General features: G+C 41.9%; 3 protein-coding genes across 3 annotated transcripts in view; all 3 read left to right on the top strand.

Annotated features, from left to right (window-relative positions):
- Positions 1-3391, top strand: part of LOC108095221 (zwei Ig domain protein zig-8) — a 50320-nt gene extending 46929 nt beyond the window's left edge. The window contains exons 7-8 of the mRNA XM_017196237.2: positions 166-263; positions 1302-3391. Of these exons, the coding sequence (XP_017051726.1) occupies positions 166-263; positions 1302-1633 (430 nt within the window). The 3' untranslated portion in view covers positions 1634-3391. The remainder of the gene's footprint in view (positions 1-165; positions 264-1301) is intronic.
- Positions 3392-3928: 537 nt separating this feature from the next.
- On the top strand, positions 3929-5088 carry LOC108095103 (vacuolar protein-sorting protein BRO1). The gene is made up of 2 exons (XM_017196040.1): positions 3929-3998; positions 4061-5088. Exons 1-2 carry the CDS (start codon positions 3938-3940, stop codon positions 5086-5088), a joined length of 1089 nt encoding a protein of 362 aa, XP_017051529.1. The 5' UTR covers positions 3929-3937.
- A 538-nt stretch (positions 5089-5626) lies between these two features.
- Positions 5627-6849, top strand: LOC108095142 (heterogeneous nuclear ribonucleoprotein U-like protein 1). Its single transcript, XM_017196079.2, has 4 exons — positions 5627-5684; positions 5747-6124; positions 6185-6349; positions 6452-6849. The coding sequence occupies exons 1-4, from the start codon at positions 5627-5629 to the stop codon at positions 6847-6849; spliced, it is 999 nt and encodes a 332-aa protein (XP_017051568.2).
- The last annotated feature ends 10403 nt before the right edge of the window (positions 6850-17252 follow it).

The following is a 17252-nucleotide window of genomic DNA, read 5'->3' as shown; positions in this document are numbered from 1 at the left end:
ATTTTTTCTTGATGTTTTTGCCCGGCATTCTGTGGACTTTTTCCTTTTTGCCTTTGTTCCCCAAGCATTTACCCCGCCCACCCAGACCACCGCCATTCACTTTCTCCTTCTCTGTGCTTTCTTTCCCGGTTCCCCCGTTGCTGCTTTCTCCCTTTGGCGGAGCAGATTAAAAATCAAGCGCGCCATGCCCGGCGATACTGGCAACTACACCTGTGTGCCGACGGTGGCAAAAACCTCGAGCGTCTATGTGCACGTAATTATTGGTAAGTAAGGACTACGACGGCGGGTTTCCCGTACCCAGTGCATGTGTATGGGTGTTTGTGTGGCTGTGTGTGTTTGCGCTGTCAGAGAGTTTTGCATGTTTATGACGGGAAGTGGAAGTTGCCTGTTAGCAGCGGCACATTCGCAATTTGTAATGCCAAGTGCAAAACGGGGCGTGGCCGTGCAGTAATTGCATTGCAGCAGACTCGGCGAGAAATTGCTGCTTGCCTTTTATTTTTTTTTTTTTTGCCCGATTTTCTTCTTTTTTTGCTGCCCCCGCATGTTTGTATTTGTGCAGCAGCACGGAAATTATTTCTAGTTGCCGCTGCAGCTAGAAAGTTGCTGCAGGCCAATAACAGGGGGTCATGTGTGTGTGTGTGAGTGTGTGTGGCTGCGAAGTTGGGGGCTTGAGGAGCTTGTCAGATTTATGGCAGCAGCTTGTGTGCTCAAGAGTTCATCGAGAACTATAACAACTTGAGCTGCCGATTTTTTCTTTGGCACAAACAGGAAATGCATGCATGCAGACTGAAGGCGATATTATCTGGCGTAGCAAAAACGGCTCAAAGGCAATCAGTGGTAGTGGAAAGGAGATTTGGGCCTTGATAGCCTGCCAGCCAATTAACCGAAGAACTTAGAGTGCTTTTGCTTTAAATTTTTTATGATTTTTGGGAGATTACATGGGGAGTTTCTAGCAATACATATAATTTCATAATACAAAATCTGCCGTTTTTATTTGCAAAACAAAAAAATATATTTTTGAAACTTTAAGTCTGACATTTCTCATTATTTCTGATTAAAATTTTAATTAAAATATCAATTAACCAAACTGAGGCATCACTCTTGTATAAGCACGGATTTTAATTTAATAGCTTCTGTAATCATTTTCGATATAAAATGTCAATGGTATTTTAATTATTCACCAAACTAAAGTGTTTTATTTGATATCATACAAGCTTTTTTATTTCTATGTATATATCTGTAATTCATGGATTGAAATGCCTGCCATTCCTAATTGACTGTTTGGTTTCGCTTTCTAATAGGCGAACACCCGGCGGCCATGCAACACAACTCGAGCAGCAACAGCAACAGCTTCTACTGCGGCATCTGCTGCATGCTGCTCAGCATTGTGTCCTGCTGCCTGCAGCACTTTTACGAGGCGGGCTGTAGATACATCCATGCTGCGAATGCGGTGGCAAAATCTGCGGCGTTTCGACCCCCGAAGCGAGCAGCGCTAACGAACAGCGAAACAGGAGTTACTGCAGCAGCCGCAGCAGCAACTGCAGCAAAAGCAACAGCAACAGCTGCAGCATCCACATCAGCAACGTGCAACATGTTGAGAGAACGCCCAGCGGCAATTCGGTGTCTGAGATGAAGGAATAATCAACATGCACCGAAAAAATAAAAAGGCAAAGTACACACACACACACACACCAACACACAAAGATCACATACATACACATATTCAAGGTGATTTAAGTTTTCTATGTAGCGCATGGGGGGCTCAAATATAAGTATTTACTAACTTCTAAGATGAATGCACTTAGTGGAAAGGAAAACATATTAACTGATAAGTGAACGAGTAATTAACAGTGTTAAGAGGAAAAGCTAAAAACTTGAAAACTGATAGAAAGTTCGAGGATAAAACCTATGCATTTTCGTGGAAAATCATAATCTAGCTAAATGTTTTCAGGGTATTTTTTTTTGTTGTTTATAAGTCTTTTAAATTTATTTTAACCGATTGACTAATAGAAGATGATTGTGGCTTATCTAAAAATTCAACTCATCTCCTGCCAAAGAATACCTTAAAATGTATAAAGTATCATTTGTCTGATTTTGAAATTACCTCTGGACCGGCTAATAACAACTAATGATTCGATTAGTGAAATGAATTGAAACAACGATTGCACACCCATAGCAAACCCTTCCACACCCTTTCAATATGAAATAAGACTTACTAGCTATTAATATCCTGAACAGTCCGACCCACAAAAAGAAACCCAGTTCTTTGGAATCAGAATACCCCACTTCTATGCAATCTCTAACTGCCAACGAACAAGCACTTCAGTAGACCATTGCATCAAGTTGTTGGATTCAAATTTGCTGTAAATAATTGCCATTTGAGAGAAACTAAGTGAAGAGTACTTCGAACTATTTGTACACAATGCCGATTAAGAACAAAAGACGGCTTTTGTGTGTGAGTAGAGCTCGGTTGCATTGCACATTTATCAGTTTTCGAAATTAGCTATGGTTAAGTACGATTATTGATGTATGTATAGCCAATAAGCCGATAAACTACGGGAGCGGATACTTGATTTAGACCGTCAGCACTCGAAAGTTATGGGGAAAACCTTGTTTGTGTCTGACCCAATTGTGGACAGCGCTCGTTTAATTGTATATAATTAGTTTTGGCTAGAAACAAGATACAAAAAAAAAAACAAACAGAAAAACAAAAACCATTTATAAATGAGGGGGAAATTTGAAAATAAATGCAATTTATAATTGTGCTTATCGATATAATTGATACGAATGCGATGCGAAAGAGCAGGCCCTGTAAATAAATTCATTAGTAGACGAAATTGTAATTTTAATTAACTCTTAAACGATATAAACAGATAAAACCGATAAATGCGTTTCGAATGTTGCGAACCGCCCTAGTTGGTAAGCCGCACACTGAGAAAAAATTTGGAAAACTAACACGCACAACTAAATTAAATAAAACCACTAAAAATTAAACATAAAACACTTTGAATAATAGCAAAAAGCTAGTTAAATTTAATACGGACCCTTGGACCCTATGCCTGCATTTTGTAAATAGAATGAATGGATATTGCATTAATCACAGCAGGCGATTAACTAAAAATAATAATGTCGGTCCCCGATCAAAAAACAATAACGAAATTCTAGCGAAAAACAATACGTACGAGTGTATGTCACAGCATTGCAGCTACAAGTATATACATATATAAACCAGGTACTCTCAAATCATTTATATGTGTGCGTATCCATAGGTACCCTACATATGCATATACAGATAGGATTGTTTAAAGGCGTCAACAAACACACGGACACTGCAGGCGAGAGTTTTGTGAAATGAAACCGAATCGATTCAATAAAATTATAATTTAGAAAATTTAAAAGCTGTGTTTAAATTTTATGGCGGGTGTGAGTTTATAATTGTAAGTGGGTGTACCAAATACCTTTAAACTGGATGGGAATTAAATCACAAAAATTTCTTTTAACATCTGGATGTGAGTTTCGAACTTATAAATTTGAAGATAAGCATATGTTATGTTTTGATTTTTTCGTTCTCTTGCACCCTCTTAGAACCAAATTCGTATTATAAAATTCTTATCGTAGCTGATTTTACTCATTCAGCGCTTTCGGTTGGAAACCTGTTCAAGTTATGATAGTTATGCGTTCATTGACTCTGCTGAAAGATCTTTTCGGTCCGCATAATTTTGTCTTATGTATTCAAATAGATTCTCGGTCAAAAATCATGATGCTGACGTGATGGGTGCTAAACAGTATTTATTTAATTGCAATTCGTGTCCAAACTTAGTGGTTCTTTTGTACCGTTCGACTTTATTTGTATATCCATAAATTCTAACGAAAAGTATAAATAAAACCAGAGCATGGGAGACGCATTTTAGTCCGATTTTGTCTAAGGTCTAAGAACATGTTGCAGCAATCACTGGCCGTGCTGCTCTTTGTGGCTCTTTTCGCCAGCTTAGAAACAGGTGTGGAGCTAGAAAATTTGATCTATTTGAAAAACTTATTTTAAATATTACAACCCAAATAGCACCTTCTTCAACGCCGGGAACAAAACAAGAAGAACTCGTACGCGTCTATGAAATCAATGAGGAGCAGTACGAACGGGTTTTGCAACTGACCAACGGAAAGAATCTGATATCGGAAGCTAGGGTCATAAATGGAGGTTTCGCCACCGTAGGCGACACCATAAGTTCCGGCTGGAATTCCTTTCTAAGGATCGTGGGTCTCACCAGTGTCACCAAAGCCGACGAAGCCGAGAAAGTGGACTTCGATGGTCAGCCATTGTGTGTGATTAAAACCCGGGAAGGCGAAGGAAGGGAGGAGAATGTGACCACTGCTCGCAGTTCGGGAAGAGCCATCGAGGCCGAAGATGAAGAATCTGCTATTCACTGCATAGTGGTTCTTAAAAAAGACAGCGATTTTGAGCTGCCCAACAAGGATTCTCACCCGAATTTCGCGCAATATTGGAACCAGCCTCAAACTCCACAAACTGTAGATGAATCACCTGTGCAAAATGAAGCAGAAGAAGAGGTTGTGGAAGAAGAGCCAGTTGTGACCACCACACCCGCTCCATTGAGAAGGAAAAAGATCAACAAGAGCACCTATCCAAGGGTGGCTTTATTGCAGGATGACTCCGATGGTTCCCGCCAGTATAGTTATCCACCCCAATATGGAACCCCCTATCCACCACCCTATGGCGGCTATCCCTACAGTCCCTATCCCAACCAGCCACCTTATCCCGGTCCTCAGCCGTATGGTTCTCAAATTCCCTACGGCCCACAACCATATGGACAACCACCGTATGGACCTTATCCACCTCAGCCTTATGGCCCCCCACCACCACCCATTGGGCCCTACAATCCCCAACCTTACTATGGATATGGATATCCCTACTTGGACCAAAATCAAGTAAATTCAGTAAAAGATACAGAGAAAGCAGAGGCTGAGGAACTCGAGGAGGATGAGGACTCCTTCGAATCTGATGAAGAAGATGATTACAAGAAACGCTATTACTCCTATCAAGCTGTTTATCCCAACGAACCTTATAATTACTAATAAAATATAAAAATTAAATGAAAGATTTTGTTTATTTAATGAAAGGTTGAAATAATAGCTTATTTTGGATAAGCTTTAATTGGTTTTCCAACGATCCTGGAGACTTCTGAAACACGTGTGACAACAAAACCTTTCTTTGGAAACTATTTTCCATAAGAGCTACTTTGATCCACAGTCTGCTGTATGAGTAATATTCCCAGACTGTCGGTGTCCGTTTTAAGCTGCATGATAAACGAGAACATTATCATACAATCAGCAAAGCTAGACTATCAAGTCGTGTTTTTCTCTAAAAGCCATTAATTAAGACAAGTTTGGGCAGGGCGTTGATCAGAGAGAACTGGGTCAACGCGCACATTATGGAGATTGGAATCGATTAGGGCAGGGCAATAACTGTAGATGAGCAGTTTACGTAGATCCATTTGAATGACAATGCCGAAAGGGAACTTCGTTTCGTCAAGCCATCAAGTTGTCGGCAGCGAAAGACTTTCGAAATATATAAGCAGGGTAGGAACGTTAGTGGAGCTTATTCGCAATCGAAATGAAGTTCTTACCAGTTCTGGCAGTGATCGTGCTCTGCCTGGCAGCAGCTCAAGCTGGTGAGGATTCGTATTGGTTTGGTCCTATTGGATGGGGAGCTAATGATCTATTCCTCTGACAGGCACTAGTCGTCCCCAGCTGGTCCGTCTGCACCAAGTTACCCGACGGGAGTACAACGAACTGCTCCGACTGACCCAAGGCAAGGATGAGGTTTCCGAGGCCCGTTTGCTCAGCAGCTCGATTGCTGGCATCAAGGGTTTGGCCTCTGGCTTCGCCGCTGGCAACTTTATTCCGGCCATCTTCAGTTCCGGTTCCAAGGATCAGCCCAAGAAGGGTCGCCCTCTGTGCGTGATCTCCGCCAATGAGCTGGATATTAACCAGGATGACGAGAGGCGCCTAGGTCGTGTGGTGAGCATCGAGTACGAGCCGAACTCCGACTCCAGCTCAGGATCAGGATCGGGCAGTGGAAGTGGTCATGGCAGCGGAAGTGGACATGGAAGTGGAAGTGGTCATGGAAGTGGAAGTGGACATGGAAGTGGTCACGGTGGAGGACATGGAGGTGGTCACGGTGGTGGACATGGAGGTGGTCATGGAGATGGAAGCGGTGAAGACGACGATGATACGACCACGGTGAACTGCATCCTGATTGTTAATGGCACCGATTCATCGACCAAGCCAGGACATGGTAACGGAAACGGGCATGGAAATGGACACGGACACGGACATGGAAATGGAAACGGAAACGGACATGGAAATGGCAACGGAAACGGAAACGGACATGGAGACGGAAATGGTAATGGAAACGGAAATGGAAATGGAAACGGACACGGTCATAGTCCCAAGCCAGGCTTTTACCCACCTCCACCACCGTTCTATCCTCCCTACTATGGCTACCCACCCTTCTATCCACCTCCGCCTTACCCCTACCCACCACCACCTCCACCACCACCCAACCACCACCATTCCGGCGGAGACAAACGATCGGTGGGAGATGATGAAGAGGAGGATCTGAGTGGTCTGATCGACGCCTACAACAGGTTGTACTACCAGCGCAAGGGATTCACTCCGAGGAGCGGAAAGTACTCGAAGGTCAACCAGGAGACCTCTGCCTATCAGCCAGCCAGCTTTCCCAAGCAAGAGTACGCCTCCACTTATCCCAAGGTGATCCGCAACTATGGACTCACCCAGCCAGCCCCCCGTCTATGTGCGATCTCCCCAGGTTGATCAGGAATAACAAGGAAACCCACCTTTAGACAAATGAGTTCTTAAATAAAATAAATTAAATTAATATTTACTTAATGGTTTTGTGTTTTAAAGTGGGGGATCCTTTAAAAGCATTGCAGCATAAAAAATAGGGTTTCTTAATTTTAAAATCTAAAAGCTTTTAAATCGCCATTAACTTATTTGAATTTCTAGTTGTTGCTACTTTAATTTAAGTAAACAAGCGCTTTAAGTTTAATTTAGACGCTCTATTATTTTAAGATATAAACTTCGACAATGAACATTTTCTATTGAAAAATAACAAACCATAAACTGGAGGATATAAAATAAAAGCGTTGAAAAAACCTTGATTCGAGTGAATTTAGTTATGCTCGTTATCATGGAAAATAAATTCCCCGCTCCTCTCGTTGCAGAAAGCAACACAGAAAGACGAATGATTCAAAGAGCCATCAATCGCAGAGCCGTGTGCCTTCATAATTGGACTTGGAATTGAGTGGCAGAATCGCTCATTTGTTGCATGTTTGTGAGAGATGGTCCACGCCAGAGGATTTGTGTTTGTATTTGTATTTGTGTGCGTGTGTGTGTGCGTGTGCGTGTTTGATCAAAAGTGTTACAAGGTCCTGCCACTAACAATGCCAGAAAGAAACGTTGATCTAGGCAGCAGAACAGAGCCACCATGTAAACAAGCAGCATTACACTTTCCTCTGCCACACACACACACACACACAATCGCATTTAGGGGCACGCACACACGCACACAGAGGAATATTGAGGGACAGCGACAATTGAAAGTGAAACACATCGTTGCCTTTTGTAGAGCTGCTGTTGCCTCTCTACAGCAGCTGCACTGGAAAAAAAACGTAGGAAATAGAAAAAAGTAACCTCTCTCGAGGGGCTTATTTTCGTAAAGTTTTTTGCTTAAGAGATATTAGATTAAAATTGTTTAACTCGATTTTTATGAATTGTTTACTTTTAGCTTTCACCAAAAAACGATGACAAAAAAACAGTGCAGTTCTAAAAATTCTATGTTTAAATGTGCTGAAAGATCCACTTAATTTCTCTTTTTTGATTAACATTTTTTAGAGAGGGATGGATTACTTTGTTCTTTGGCACAAAAAAAAAAAGCATATCGAAAATGTATGAAAAAAGTATATAAGTTTTTTTTGCAGTGCAAAAACTGATACTCGCATACTGACACACAATCATGTGCTGGCGAAGGACAACTAACGCACAGGCATAAAAGAGAATAAATTAAAGAACAACTCAAAATAACCGCGGGGCAATTGGCAGTGGTGCATCGCATGTGGGCGGTTCAGCCAGCGTGGGCGAGTGGGCGTGGCGATTTGAACGCCCGTTTGCCGTTAAGTGCAAGTGCATCGATGCCAGCTGGCGGTAAGCGAGTGCGAGCGAGAGGGAAGAGTGGGAAGGGGGAAGGGGATGGAAAGAAGGGGAACGGTCGCCTTTGGCCTCATTGCGTTTTTAGCCGGGCTTTCGACGCAGCCACGCCCACCATTCCGCCATGGAAGTGTTGTGTCTATGCACTGCAAAATAATTACTTTCATATCCTGCGGCAATTAAATTCATTTAGTTTGCCACCAATCTCCCCAGCACTCTGATTAAGACATTCATTCCGCTTCGCATTCAACGGCTTACGCTTGTGGCTGTTGAACCCAATCCCCCAACCCCCAACCCCCATCCCCCCGCATTCCCCCTTGAAGTACCCCTTCTGGCCATTCCACGCCCACCTCCACCACGCCCCCTAAATCCTTCGTCTGACCAAGCAACTCTAAACTATGTCAACTGTTAACTTTTCCTTTCTATTTTTGCTATTTGTTGCGCTCGTTGTTTTTGCCGCCGCCGGCATTCCGCTTCTATGGCCTGCATGTTTTTCAAGGACTCTACATAGTTTATCCAGCAACATCAAGCGCACCCGCACACACACCCACACGCACACACCCAAACATATGCGAGGGAAAAGGCTTGTAGCTGCCATTTTGGACATGGCTGAGTTGAATGTAAGCAAATTGCTAAGAGCCCTGCAAGTCAAAACGTTGGGATTGCCCAAAAATTGCAGCTGTCAAGAAATGGCTCTAAAGTGTTGTTAAAGAAGTTCCTAAAACCAAACGAAAGTGGTTTATTGGAAATAAGCAATAAGATTTCTCGCTCAAAAAATTTATATCCATTAATTTTCAGCGGTCAGTAGTTGAAATCTAGAAATAGTAATTGAAGAAAATATTTGGCATTGTGTTGTCATAAAAATAAAAATAAAAACTAAGTTAAGAAATTTTTGTTTTTAATGGGTCATGGCCTAACTTATTTGTTTTTGTGTGGTGTATATTTTTTTGAAGCGAAGGGGTGAGCTAGAAGTTAGTTAGTTTTCAACTCTTAAAGGGCAATTTAGAAACTTACGAACAAAAGTCGTTAAGGAATTCACCCATTCTTCTTAACCATTAAATGGTCTTTAATTACAAACACTGAACCCTGAAGTGCTATTTGGTTTTGAATTTTCTTAAATGCTTATTGCATTGATGAAGATAAATTGGATGCTGAATAATTTCTCGGGGCAAAAGTCAAGGAACCATTCAAAACGCACGTCGTCAACACCGTCGTAATCGTTTTCATCATGTAAATGTCAATTTAACGGAATATTAATGCAGGCGCGCCAATGCAAAGAAACACCCACAAACACAAACACACACGCACACCATCTCAGGGCTTCCTATACATGTGTCTTTAATATCAACGGAAGTACGCACACAAATACACGCTCGAGTGCCATTTTGTTAAGGCGCAAAAATTGATAAGTGCCTTGTGGTTATTGCGGTCTTTGGTGGCCATTAACACAACGAGGAGGGCTGGGTTCCTTGGAGGTGTGTTTACTGTACAGGGATAATAAAATGTGTACAATAAGCAGCAGCCGCAGCAGGAGTGTGCACGTCAATCAAACATGGCGTCAAATAATCATTAACAAACGCCCACACACACACAAACACACACACCAGCACAAACAATGGTGTGATTTTTAAGGAGTGGGTTGCAAGTGATAAGTGTGTATGTGTGTGGGTGTGCGTGCTTGTGTCGGCTGTCATGTAGTTGTCCTGTCGTTGATTTTGGGGCTCAACTGATTTGCGGTTGCCGCACTTTCGAGAGCAGTCACTCCAACTGGGTCTGTGATAAATGCCAAACTGAGAAATTGAACTGCGGGAATCCACTCAAACTGGTTACAGAGGTTTCTGCTTGTAAGATTTGGGGTAGGAATTATAAATTAACCTTAAGCTTAAGTTAATCAACAAAAAATATAAATATGCAATTTTATGAAAACAATTATAGTTGTAATTATAATTATGGTTTTCAATATTTTTTATCGTGGATATTTTATACAATACAATCACTGGTATAACCAAGTTAGTAACTTCAAATCTCCACCACACAATTTTATTAGGGGTCTTCCATTTTTATACTAGTTAATGCAAGAGTACATTATGAGTCAGGCAAAATTCGATAAATTGTAGAAAATAACAGAATAAACATGGAATCTTTTTGTGGATTTGCAAAACCCCAAAAATCCATTTCCTCAGCTGGTCAGCAGAGGCAAATAAAGCTCAGCAAGTATACTTAGAACTCCTTTTGGGAATGCATTTTCTGAAAATGCTAAAGGCTAGTCTTAGGTAAAAATCAGCATACTTTTTGTGGCAATCCGCCTGCTTTTGCCATTTAATAATCTGTTATCAAGTTGTGCAAACTGAAAGCCCGGATTGGCAATTTGGCATATAAACTCGCACCGTCAACCCAACCTGTTTGGGCCAACTCGAGATGGAGATGGAGATGGAGACCTGAACCGTATGCTCGCAGCACTAACGAGCTGTGATTTTTCTTGCCATCAGGAGAGGCTGAATGGAGTGACTGCAAGTCAATGCGATTGGCGTCAATTAAGTGCCATAAGCGACACAACAAGCCGTCAGTCATTCATTCAGTCAGTGAGTGAGTCAGTCCACCGGTCCGCCAGTCCGTCGGAGTTTAACGCTCTCTTCAGCTCACTCCGGCTTAGTTGGGCCCAGCTTTTGGCTTTTGACACACTTTCGAGCGGCAGAATAGCAGTAGCAGCAACACCAGCCACACCAGCATCAGAAGCAGATTGATTGGCGCCACTCAATTGGCAACCTCTTTGGCCTGGCCGGGGCTCTCGGCTTTGGTTCACCGATGACTTCATGTGCAGCATCGTTACACGCATCGCTTACCATCCATTGGCGTACTTTTTTTCCTCGACAAGCGATTAGAATAAATTGCAACATGCTGGCAAAACGACAGGGCCTCCAGATTGTGTGTTCGATGGGCTGCGATTTTGGTTCTCGTTCTCATTTTCGTTCTCGTTTTTGCTTTTGGTTTTGGTTTTGGTTTTTCTGGTTCTGGTTCGGGGAATTCGTATCGAGCTCAACGTTATGCATTTGACACGAGTGCCGATTTCTGCTTCAATAATTCCCCCAATATCTCAGTATGTGTGCACGAGTATCTCAAAAGTTCTCGAGCCTCGAGTGCGTCTGTGCGGGCGGGTGAGTGTAATCAATTTTAGTGGCAACGCAAAGTTTTTCAATGCGCTGCCATTCAATTAAAAATTTGTGCAGAACTTTATTTTGCTGTTAAGTGGCAATCTACATGCACCCCTCCCTCCCACTTTTCACCGTACACGAACCATACTCTATATAGTATACTATATATATAAATTTATGTGGGTGGGGTTCATTTTGTTGGCTGCATCGCGCGCACATCTGTAAATACAACTATAAATGGCTTTGAAGAGTTTCCCTTTCGGCTTTCTTTTTTATGGTTTTTTATTTGGGTTGATTTATGTGCACATGCCAGTCAAATTGATGAATTGCCTTTGAAAGACGCTCAAATAAAATCACAAGCGAAGCGAAATGGGCGAAAGCCCCCATCCTTATAAGTTCTGCGATAAATTTTAGTAGTTAAATTGGCTTGCAATTCAATTTAAATTGTAGAGCATTTGATTATGATTGTCCGAGTGTAAAACTGCATGTTATGTTTTATGTTATTTAGATATATTGATATTGTTGAGATAAACGCTTTGTTAGGCTTTTTGTTACTGCCAACATGAAACAATTCAATTTCGTTTGTGGCAAAATGCTAAGAGCTAACTTCGCATGTTTGTTGTTTCGATGCCAACAAAAGTGGTATTCCATGCAAAAGTTAATCAAAATTTGTTTAGCAATGCACAAGACCCACAGACACATAAGCCACTTGAAAAATGGCATCAAACCTGGATAAGATGAGCAGCAAAAGCAGCAGAAGCGGCAGCAAATGACGAAGAAATTGAAAAATAATAACAAAAAGTTACCCTGGCAGCCGTCGCTGGATCTCCGCTCTAATTTAATGCGACGAGTTCTCGGTATACTTTTTGTTTTTAATTTATCCAACAGCCCGCAGTACTTTCTACCCTCCAGAGCACCTGCCCCCCAGCCGAGAGATCCTGCCATTATTCAATCTGTTGGTGTCCTGGCCGTCATAGTTGCTGAGCCTGCTGCTGGTGTTGTCAGGATCTTGTTTGTGTTTATGTTTTAATAAAACATTGCCAGCCCTGTACAGCCCAAACCCCCTTTCGCCACCCACTTTCGCCACCCACTCTGCCACAGATGCTGGCAAAGTCAAGAGTAAGTCATGAGTAAATCTTATTATTTTATCCTTTGTTATTGCATTCTCGATGGCTTTTCCCCGGCCAGGCTTAGAGGCCCTGGTCCTTGGAGCCTTGGAGCCACCCATAATGCCGGCACGTCTCCTCCACCATCCGATTGCCGCTGTTATCATAAATCTGCATGCTGGCGAGGCATGTTTCGACTGCTCCGAGTTCGGCTCTCAATCCGATCCCGATGCACACAACGTCATATGTCAACTGCATCAATATTTGCATTTTGATTGAAACTTACAAGGAGGCAAAAGTCTGTCCCAATTTGCATATCCTTCCCTGCCAATCTGACTGCACTACTACAACTACTACTACTACTACGGCGACTATCCTCCGGACATCCCACTCTAATCCTCAGCCAACAAGCAGCTTAAATGGCTTTAAGATATGACTGCTCTCTCGGTTGACTCGACTCTTTGGCTATTTATGTCTAAATTGGCAAATAGCAAATGGTGATGACCGACCGAATGCAGTTTTGCTGTTAATTTCACTTACAACGCACATTAAATGCAGACATTGCAGCGGCAGGAGCATTCAGCAGCCAAATCCACCATCCACCATCCACCCACAGAAGCCAACAAAAAGCTGTTTGTCCATAATCAGTGCAAAGTGCAGTTGCAGTCCGATTCGTGTGGAGTGTTAAGGGGAGTCCCAGACTTTGGCTCATTCGGCTTTGCCTGCCAGTCGTCGCCATCCTCGATGTCGTTGCCATTGCCGTTGTCGTTGTCGTTGTCGTTGTCGCATCCATTGCCGTTGTTGTGCCAAATTAGGTCAAAATGCGTTCAATTCCGCACGAAATGTCAAAATAAACAAGTTAGCTAACGGCTAAATAGCCGGCTTCTGAAGTGGAGATGAGTGTCTGGCCGAAATATCGCCAAGCAGAAGCACCACAGCTTATCCAATCAAAAGTCAAATCTGGAAATTGATTATAAAGTGGTCGTTAACACAAAAACTTGGCTTGAAGATTTGTTCAAGTTTTCTAAAATGAGAAGGAAAGATTTTCTGTGATACAAACACTGAACATTTTAATAAACACTTCTGTTAATAGCCGAGCTTATATTTATTTAATGTTTATGTTTTATTTGTATATTAAAGATTTCTTTAATCAATAAGAAAATATAAATTTCATGTTTTGCAAACACCACTTTATTTAATCTGTTGGTGTTGACGAATAAATATTAATAACCAAATAAGTCAATTATTTTGTTTTTTGTTTTACTTTGCAAATAAGATTTAATCAAATATACATCAACAAAGGTGTAAAATAATAAAAGATTTTTTAATTGTTAAATGTTTTGCGTTTACCTTTGTTGTTTCAGTAAGGTAAAATGGTTCCCCCCAAAAAACACGCTCATCTCGTGCCAGAATTGGCTTTAATAATTTTTAAATCCGCTTTGCACTAAACGTGAAACCGTTTAAACCACTTCCAATTACACTTGCTGCCGACTAAATCACAACTCAGCCTTCTCGATCACCAGAGCGGTTTAATGGCCAGATCGGATTACGCAGCGGCAGGGAAATCGCATTGGGAAGAGCCTTGGCAGCAGGCAGGTATTGCCATTAATTGGCACTTGCAAATGGCATTCGGATGCCAAAGCCAAGTACTCCGAGTCGAGAGGAGGATTCGTGCAAGAGGTACACGGTGGAGGACGAATCAGACACACGTCCAACAATAGTGCGATAATTTCGTTTAATTAAGCCTTAGGCCAAGTTTCTGCGCCCCTTGTGTTCGGGTATTTGGCATAATCCTCAGCGCAATAATGTGTGGAGGAGCTTTAAATTGGGGAGGGGAAGGGGGAAGTGGGAGGGGAACCCGTTTCCCGGGACAACAACAGCAACAGCTGCATTTCATTACAATTTTTCAATTACTATTAACTTGATGCGGACTCATTACGGGACTCGGTTCCTCGTCCTTTCCCTCTGGCTGGTTTATCGTAATTAATTTTGCGGCTTCTGCTTGTCTTCTGTCCCCCTTTATCTTCCCTCTCTCTATCTCTTTCGCTCTCTCTGTCTCACTTTCTCGTTCGCTCCCCTCGGGCCGACATTTCATTAGGAAAATTGTTTATTAAAAAATAAATAGAATTAAACAATAAGCAAGAAGCAAATGGCCAGGATGCTGTCGTCGCCCCAAGTCGACGTCCCCTGCATGCAAAGTCACGTCCCTTTGCCCTTCATCCTGGCAGCAAGTTGCGCTTATCACGGAGCATAATCATAAAAAGTTATGCGCTTGCTAATTTGATTAATGGCATTTCCTTGGCCGCAATCCAAATTCATAATGACTGTGCTCGGGCTAGGAAATTATTATTACTTCTAATTACAACGAGACAACTTCATTAAGCCACTGTTCCCCGTCTCCGTTCTCCCTTCTCCAAAGGACAACCGCAGGCTGGCCAAAACGGAAACTCGACTGGACATTAAACCAATCGCATCTGGCAATCAGCGGACGTAAATCATGAAATCCAATTATTGTCTGCCGCGGCTTTTCAACAGCTGTAAAAATCAAATTCAACTTTTTCCGCCTTTAATTGTTCAAGCGTCCCCCCATCGCGTAGGTAACTCAATTAAAATCAAACAATCACCGCAGCTGAGAGCCTGTGGCCATCATAAATTCCAGCAAATATGCGCACAATCACAATAAATTCCGTTTCTAAGCCCCATTCAAAGGTTACATTTGACTGCATCAGACATTCCAAAAATAAATCGAATAAAAATAACTTTTAATAAACATTCGCGCAATCACTTGCCAAAAAAATTGAATAACTAAACGAAAATCTATAAGCGATATATACTCTTTACAGCTCGCAACATAGTTCAATTACTTTTAATATTAGTAGCAATTAAAAGTGTTCTTAAAAAAAATAAGTGTAAAATAATTACGCTACATTTTATTATGTTGTAGTCTAAACTTATTAGGCTGTTTGTTTTTCCAAAGTTTATTGGGATTCTTTGTGTTGATTTTAATTCTAATGATAAAAAACTAGGTTGCTACTTGCCATATAAATTTAATTATATTATAGGGTATAGAAACTTCAAGTAGTCGAACCTTTTTCAATTTCTTACTTGTCTATAAAAAATTGATTGACCAAAATAGTTTTAATACCACTACCACTACACTTCAAAGTCAAATAAATAAACATCCTCTCCAACTTCCAATACAAATATTGGGTTCAAAAATTCGTTTATAGTTATATTTGAATAAATTGCTCACGCTTCACAGCAACCAAAAAAAAGGATGTCTATAAATATGTTGATAATCCCAACAGAGAGAAATAAGTCGATTTCGTGGAAGCAACAATCAACGGACAAAAAAGGTAATTGATTGGGCTTCCACGTTGACAGGGGAACCCTTTTAGTTGACGCTAAGTGATATCTACTGCCTAATTGAAGCCATGCGACAACACCCACTGTGATCTCTATCTAATGCCATTTGAGTTCCCACTAAGAACTCGAGCGGAGCAAAGTGTTGCAGTAAACAATCGCTAAGTTTCGTGTCATCTGCGGCGATTGGATCAGCAAATATTTGCATGCGAGCAGTGGACATGTGATGGGAAACATGTCTGCACAACTATTTCTTTTACTGTTTTATAAGGGTGGATCAAATTAGACGGCGTTAAATTAAGAATTGGTTATATTAATTGGCTTCTTTTAAAACAAAGAAGTGAAATGAATTTACCTAAATGGAGTACAGGCTATGTTTTAGGAGGACAACTTATCATCATTTTAATTATTCAACTACAATGATAAACGTACAATCTGTTTTAAGCAAAAAATCACAAGAAATGAAATACAATTTATAAATTTCAACAATTTTAAATGTTACAAAACGAACCACCCTAACGTAACGTGCGATACTTTGGGGCAACCATTTGTGGGCTGGAAATCGGGATGACGCGGAGTTAGTCTCAGTGCTGACAAAAGCTGATTATTATGGCAATGACGGGCATGTTGGTCACGTTAGCACGACTGGCCAGTGTCCAATGGCCAGAGTGGACCGTGGCATGCACTTTACAGGCTGCCCGGCTCCGTTAATAACTGGAACGTGCCTCAAATTGGCCGTGCTGCATTACGGGCTCGATAGTCCCGGCTCTATTTGCCTGCCAACTGCGATTGTCTGCGACCATCACTGTGACTCTGGGTTTTATTTTTTCGGGGAAAGGGGATTGGGAGGAGAGTGGTCAATCGGGGCTGTTAAACAGGAAACTCCAGTTGTCGGCCGCATTCTTTTTGCCGCTTCTTGTGATTTGCGTGCGAATTCCTAGTCCCCGGTCTTGGGCTCCACTCACGTTTCTCCACTTTACTCGCCATCGCCTGACCAGCCAAGATTAAATCACGCATACGCCCTGTTTACATTTCATTTAATACCGCCCTTTAATTTCCGTCTTCGCCGCCACCGTGCTGCCCGCTAATTGCATGCATGACTATTGAATAAGTGTCCCGATAGCGTTTCGCTGGCCAAGTCGAGATCTAGATGCTGATTGATGTGCTGAGGCAGCCCTGTGGGGCACATAATAGCATCAGCCATAAACCCCAAAGCCAGCTGGGGGACAAGCGGAACCGATGGCAAAATTGCATAATTAATCATGCGCGCATAAAAATGTCAACTGCTGGGGCAGGGAGAAGCGGCAAAAGTGGCAACATGTTGCTGCTGTTCGCCCCCCCACGAACCAACTAACCAACAAGCCCAGCCACCCAACCACCCAACCACCCA

Source organism: Drosophila ficusphila, unplaced genomic scaffold (assembly GCF_018152265.1).
Source record: "Drosophila ficusphila isolate 14025-0441.05 unplaced genomic scaffold, ASM1815226v1 contig_414, whole genome shotgun sequence".
Classification (NCBI taxonomy): Eukaryota; Metazoa; Arthropoda; class Insecta; order Diptera; family Drosophilidae; genus Drosophila; species Drosophila ficusphila.
This window is presented reverse-complemented; position numbering and strand designations above follow the sequence as displayed.

Excerpts from the sequence above, each read along its gene's own strand:
- LOC108095103 (XM_017196040.1), top strand. The coding sequence starts at position 3,938 with ATGTTGCAGCAATCACTGGCCGTGCTGCTCTTTGTGGCTCTTTTCGCC. Across the intron at positions 3,999-4,060 it reads TTTCGCCAGCTTAGAAACAG|CACCTTCTTCAACGCCGGGA; the intron begins GTGTGGAGCTAG and ends CAACCCAAATAG.
- LOC108095142 (XM_017196079.2), top strand. The coding sequence starts at position 5,627 with ATGAAGTTCTTACCAGTTCTGGCAGTGATCGTGCTCTGCCTGGCAGCA. Across the intron at positions 6,125-6,184 it reads CAGCGGAAGTGGACATGGAA|GTGGTCACGGTGGTGGACAT; the intron begins GTGGAAGTGGTC and ends GAGGACATGGAG. Across the intron at positions 6,350-6,451 it reads AAATGGACACGGACACGGAC|ACGGTCATAGTCCCAAGCCA; the intron begins ATGGAAATGGAA and ends ATGGAAACGGAC.